Below are 6,837 nucleotides of genomic sequence, written 5' to 3'. Positions count from 1 at the left end.
TAATGTTTTCAGAAAACTTCATAATAATAAGATCAGAACAATATATAGACAAGCCTTCATAACATTACCATTAGTTCCTGTACCAAAAATGTAAGTATAAACACTATAAACAATGTGCTCTCACTTTATTTTTCACAAATTTAAACATAGGAGGGTAAAACTAATCTGTCTCACGACGGTCTAAACCCAGCTCACGTTCCCTGTTGGTGGGTGAACAATCCAACGCTTGGCGAATTCTGCTTCGCAATGATAGGAAGAGCCGACATCGAAGGATCAAAAAGCAACGTCGCTAAGAACGCTTGGCTGCCACAGGCCAGTTATCCCTGTGGTAACTTTTCTGACACCTCTTGCGGGAAGCAGTAAATATGTTTTTTTGAACCAAATTATGTGTCAGAATGCACAAAATCAGTTCAATTTGTCAAAAAATTTTCCAAAGAACCCAGTTAGACACTCCATGAGAGGCTTGCTACTGAAGCGTCCACAGAGCTGCTGCATTATGTCCATAATTAATTCATAATTAGCTAAATTAGAAGAGAATTACCAGCAAAATTCCAATGATTAACCAATTAAGAAAGGTCAAAAAGTCTTTTTTTGTTTATCCAGACTGTACTTACATGAACATTTATGATTGGTTAAAACTCTTAATATTATATGTAATAAGAACATAATGACATGATTAAGAATACACAATAATCAAATATTTGCTTAATTTGAGGCCAAAATATAACTTTAACAGTTCAGGTAACTTGATTCATCTGCAAGGTGTAATAGGCCCTATTTTGTTGTTGGTACACAAAGATTAAAATTGGTTCTATAAGATAAACAGGTTTCATATTGCTTAAGACTCAAAATCACAATCGTGCAAGCTAATGTTCATGTAATTGAATTAAATTTTTGAAATTAGGAATTTAGATGTCTTGAATCAAATATTAAAAAAAAATTGACTCTATATTGACAATATAATCATGGATTAGTTAAAGGGATTATAAAGAGGTTTCTAAATTTTCGTGTGTATCAGGGACACTGGAATGGTGCAAAAATAAAGATTAGAAAACCTCTGTACATTTCCTTTAAATTTGCTTCAAAAGCAAATTTGAAAACAAATCTAGTGTCTATTAGCTTGATAGCTGGTTGGATCAAAGTTTACTGATCAAAGACTTGAACTACTCTTCAGATATGACCCAGACAAGACTTATTAAAGTCACATCATTTAAATAGAAAATCAATCAATTTCATTTATCAATTGGAAAATTTTTCATCTCTGAAATTTTAGCCAAACTAATTTTTTATATTGGAAGAAATATCTCATTAGAAAATGATATTTAGAAAATGACATAAAATATTTAGTGGTTATCTATTATGATCTTATATTGCCTGAATGCCTGCCAATTTGTTATATATTGATCTTGATATACAGATATTTATTGAGTATGGTCTATATTAAAAAAAGAATATACCAACTACTTTCTTAACACTTAAAGGTTAATTGGTTGGAGTTTCTTAACATGTTGATGCCAAATAACTTTGCCAAATAATTTCTGTTTATCCTATGAATTATTAACTTACTTTGCCAAATGATTTCTGTTTATCCAATGAATTATTAACTTACTTTGCCAAATAATTTCTGTTTATCCTATGAATTATTAACTTACTTTGCCAAATGATTTCTGTTTATCCAATGAATTATTAACTTACTTTGCCAAATAATTTCTGTTTATCCAATGAATGATTAACTTATTTTGCCAAATGATTTCTGTTTATCCAATGAATGATTAATTTACTTTGCCAAATAACTTCTGTTTATCCATTGAATGATTAACTTACTTTGCCAAATGATTTATGTTTATCCAATGAATGATTAACTTACTTTGCCAAATAATTTCTGTTTATCCAATGAATGATTAACTTACTTTGCCAAATGATTTATGTTTATCCAATGAATGATTAACTTACTTTGCCAAATAACTTCTGTTTATCCAATGAATGATTAACTTACTTTGCCAAATAATTTCTGTTTATCCAATGAATGATTAATTTACTTTGCCAAATAATTTCTGTTTATCCAATGAATTATTAATTTACTTTGCCAAATAAGTTATGTGAGTGCTAATGCAATGGGAGATAAGGATTAATTAAGAGCTCTTGTATATTCATAGCCTCTCGGCCTCTTAAAATAATAATCCTTAAGCAACATTTAGGGGTAGAGATCACATTAAATAAAAGAACACAATTTTATGCTATACTACACAATGTAGATTGTTGAAACGTTGTGTGCAATAAAACTATAAATATACCATAAAATTGTGTTTCGTTATTTATACTTAATAATACATATACAACTGCTATTGACTTTTTCAGAGATTTGAATAATAATCCAATACAATGTGATTGTAAAATAAAGGCATTAAAACAATGGATGACAGATAATCCTGGCAGAATTCAATTAAATAGTGCCAAATGTAGTAATACACGTAGTAAACTAGAGATTAAAGATACACCAGATAGCGAATTTCCTTCCTGTCCGAATTGTAAGTTTTTTCTCTTTTTTTACTTAGTTTTATTTGTAGAGGGAGCTCATATCAGCCACATTATTAACTTAACATTGACCGTGGTTTGCCTTTTTGGGGGGTTGATTTGGGTCTTGAATATATCATAGTCTTCAGAAGTACTAGAATTTCATGAAAATTGGAAAATCCCTTCAAAAATATCTCAAAATAGAAATTTTACTTCTAAATCTAGTTGATAGAGTCTCAAGAAAAGATGAGTCATTTTAATTTTCAAACACATATAATTCTGGATTTGAAGGCTCAAATTTCAACAGTGATTTGTGAACTCTATACTATTACGAATTCCCATTTCTGAGAGTATGGTACAATTGGTCAAACGAATGGTGAACATAAAAGGAAGCTCAGTGAAGTTTACGACTCAAACCTTTATTCTTAAACCTTAACTATCAGACCTTAAAGGTACAGGTGCACCATTTGTTTTGACCATTCGTATCTTAGTCTCAGAAATGAGAATATTTAGCTAAGCCAATCAGTGTTTATAGCTCACTGTTCAAGTTTAATATTATAATTCCTGCCGGCAACACGATAATCTTGTCGGAGACTCGGGCACACGCAAGACCACTCGTGTGCCCGCACCATCAATCAATTCATATTTCTATGTATTTTGACTTTCTTTTTATGCTATCCTGTTCCATTCACAAACTTTATTAATTTCAAACAAATTAAAATTTTTCATTAAAAATTTCAGTAGCTGAAGTCATAGCTAGAAATGCCTCCTGTTTTACTTGTCAAGATGTTGTCAATCATCAACAATGTAGAGATCAAGGCACCATTAAACAGTGTGAAGGAACTTCAGTAAGTTCATTTTTGAAAAGTATTTTTTGCACACATACATATGAATAGAAATGCTTTCATCAATATAATCCCTCTCCTATTGCAGAATAAATGAGTAAACAATTCAGCAAATTTTTTTTGTCATACAATAAAACCTATGAAGTAAAAGGACCACATGTGTTGTTTATTTTTTTTTAAGAAATTAGCAACATTTACTTTAGATAAGGAAGTAGTGGACCACATGAAGTATGATATATCTTCATTGCCTTTTTGACATTAATCCTATGATTTTGAGGAATTGTGTGATTGAATTAGTTTTATGTATCTTTACTCCATAGTTGCATACATATATGTGTAATCTACTGATGTTGTCGGGTTTCTACCGCTTTTGCATGTTGTTAACCGCACTACCTGTAGACATGTATGGTTGCATAATCATAATTGCTTGTTCAAATAAAAATGTTCCTTTGTAGTTATAGTAAGCAAGTTTACTTTTACCACAATTTTATTACATTTACCAATTGGGTGTGGGAGAAATTTTATCAAAATGAAGATTGTTCCTTTGTAGTAATTGTAAGCAAGTTTATTACACTTACCACAATTTGATTACAATAACCACACAATAATCTTTGAACTGAGTTTATTGTGAGTATATTGACCACAATATAGGTTGTTAATTACAGCAACTTGTCAGCCAACATTTTCTTTGTCATGCTAAAGTTTGGTACTGGTGGAGTTGGAAGAGAAATATCAGAACATGGACAGACATGTTGTAGGATAATATCAATGACTGATGACCGATTAAACTTTAACACCATTATATATGGGAAAACAGTGGGAACCATTGCTCGCTATTGTTTGTCAATAAAGTAGATAGTTTGAGACAGCTTCGATCTCTTTGAACTGAAGCGTTCCCGTAAGCTGTTTGATTATAACTGTTCATTGATAAACATCTGAATGGTAATCCCTTAAATAAACTAATTTAATTGTCTGACAGTGTTTTGTGGATTATTGACATGACCGGTTATTAACTTATGAAGTTTGGTAAATTCATTTTTTTTGGGGAACGTCACCGACCTATGCTTCATATCCGACAGAGGATAATGACCATTGGTCTTTTGAGCAGTCCTGTTGGTCAGGTCGGGCATATAGAGCTAAAATCAACAGCCCAGGATGTTACCATAGTAGGTATTGTTAACCAGTTTATTACACCTACCACATAATTTATCAGGCTTTTCAACATAATGATTAGAGTTGTAATACATGGATGCTCAATTAACAAATTGGAATGGAGACTTATTTATCTTATGTGGATAAATGGATGAACTCATTGAACAGGAGGCTTCTGTCCATTCCTTGAGTCTGTGTTCAGATCATGACAAAGTTAATAAGGTGCCTTTTAAAAGCGCTAATCAAGTGATTGGAATGTGTTAACAATAGAAAGGTAATATATTATGTCTCGTGCGTTAGAGTTTTTCCACTGATTACTCTCTGTATAAGAGCCATAATAGTCATTTTATTCAGAGATATTGAAAGCATTCATTCAGGTAAGTGTTACCATCATTACATTTTTTTTATTAGAAATTTGAATCTGATTTATCACCAAGACAATGTGATGTATATGAAATGCTCTTGTGATGTGAAAATGAAATCTGTTAAAAATTTGAGAGTGGTTTTTTAAAGTGTCTGAGATTTGACAGACTTATAGACTTATTAAAGGGACAGATTCACCATCTGTTTGACCAATCATACCTTAGTCTTAGAAACAGGAATTGTTTAGCTAAGCTAATGTTCCAAATTTGAGCCTTCAAATCTGCCATATATAAAAAAGGACAATATAGAAATAGAAAGTGAAATTTCTAGTTTGAGGTATTTTTGAAGGAATGATGCGATTTTCATGCTGTTCTGGTACTTCTGAAAACTATTTTAAAAAATCAAGACTCAAATCAACTGCGCCATGGCCTTTTAATGACATAGATATACATGACAGCAGCGCTATTTTAATGGAATAGATATACATGACAGCAGTACTATTTTAATGACATAGATATACATGACAGCAGCGCTATTTTAATGACATAGATATACATGACAGCAGCGCTATTTTAATGGCATAGATATACATGACAGCAGTGCTATTTTAATGACATAGATATACATGACAGCAGCACTATTTTAATGGCATAGATATACATGACAGAAGCGCTATTTTAATGGAATAGATATACATGACAGCAGCACTATTTTAATGACATAGATATACATGACAGCAGCGCTATTTTAATGACATAGATATACATGACAGCAGCGCTATTTTAATGGCATCGATATACATGACAGCAGCGCTATTTTAATGACATAGATATACATGACAGCAGTGCTATTTTAATGACATAGATATACATGACAGCAGCACTATTTTAATGACATAGATATACATGACAGCAGCACTATTTTAATGACATAGATATACATGACAGCAGCGCTATTTTGATGACATAGATATAGATGACAGCAGCACTATTTTAATGACATAGATATACATGACAGCGGCACTATTTTAATGACATAGATATATATGACAGCAGCGCTATTTTGATGACATAGATATACATGACAGCAGCGCTATTTTAATGACATAGATATACATGACAGCAGCGCTATTTTGATGACATAGATATACATGACAGCAGCGCTATTTTAATGACATTATTTTGGACAATAAATAAATTGAATTCTTCGTTCCACAGGCTATTATAATTGATTTGAAGTAGACTAAATCATTCTCTACAACATAACCCTTTATTATTTCTGAAGATGAGAGACACACCATTCGTCAAACTTTTACAGCTTTTTATTTCATATAAAGAATTCAGATAAGACAAGTCATTTCAGAAATAGACATTGTGTTTAAAAAGCTTACATGTGTAAAATATGATTGAGTCTGTTGCCTGTTAATAATAATAAGGCTTATTTAGAAAAAAAAGTTGAAAAACCTTTGCTAATGGTCCACTCCCAAAATATCCCCCCCCTCATTACGTCACAGTCTGCCTCCTAATTGTACCCCTAGTCTCGTGAGGCTGGCTCTGCCACTTAAAGGGATACTACGTCTTAGAATAAACTTTTCAATAATTACTTAGTTTTATGAATTTTCCAATTTTCTAGATTTTAGAGGGATTCTGTTGTAACTTTATGACACCAGGTAAGTTCACTGATGAATATATACTCATATTGACCATTTCGAGAACTTATATGTTATGTTCATTTTAAGACGTAGTATCATTTTAAATAGTCACAAATCACCAAATGTATTGTATGTGTTTGTTTCGAGAAACCATTATTAGATTCAGTGTTATTCAATAATAAATTTTTCATTACAGATTATGAACAAGACAGCCATACAAACTATTCAATCTGTTAAGACACAGTTTAAAAGACAGAGATTGACGATCCCATCTACACAGGGTCAAACAACTGATGGGTCATCATTTCTTAC

General features: G+C 31.6%; 1 protein-coding gene across 1 annotated transcript; it reads left to right on the top strand.

The window, feature by feature from the left end:
• Nucleotides 1-210: 210 nt before the first annotated feature.
• On the top strand, nucleotides 211-363 carry LOTGIDRAFT_137887 (hypothetical protein; the record flags this gene model as incomplete). Its single annotated transcript, XM_009047948.1, has 1 exon — nucleotides 211-363. A coding segment is annotated over one exon (153 nt), but the record flags the coding sequence as incomplete, so codon positions are not given.
• Nucleotides 364-6,837: the final 6,474 nt, after the last annotated feature.

The sequence above is a fragment of the Lottia gigantea genome, assembly GCF_000327385.1.
Source record: "Lottia gigantea unplaced genomic scaffold LOTGIsca_119, whole genome shotgun sequence".
In the NCBI taxonomy this organism is placed as follows: Eukaryota; Metazoa; Mollusca; class Gastropoda; family Lottiidae; genus Lottia; species Lottia gigantea.
Note: the sequence above shows the minus strand (reverse complement) of the source record. Positions and strands in the feature narration are given on the sequence as shown.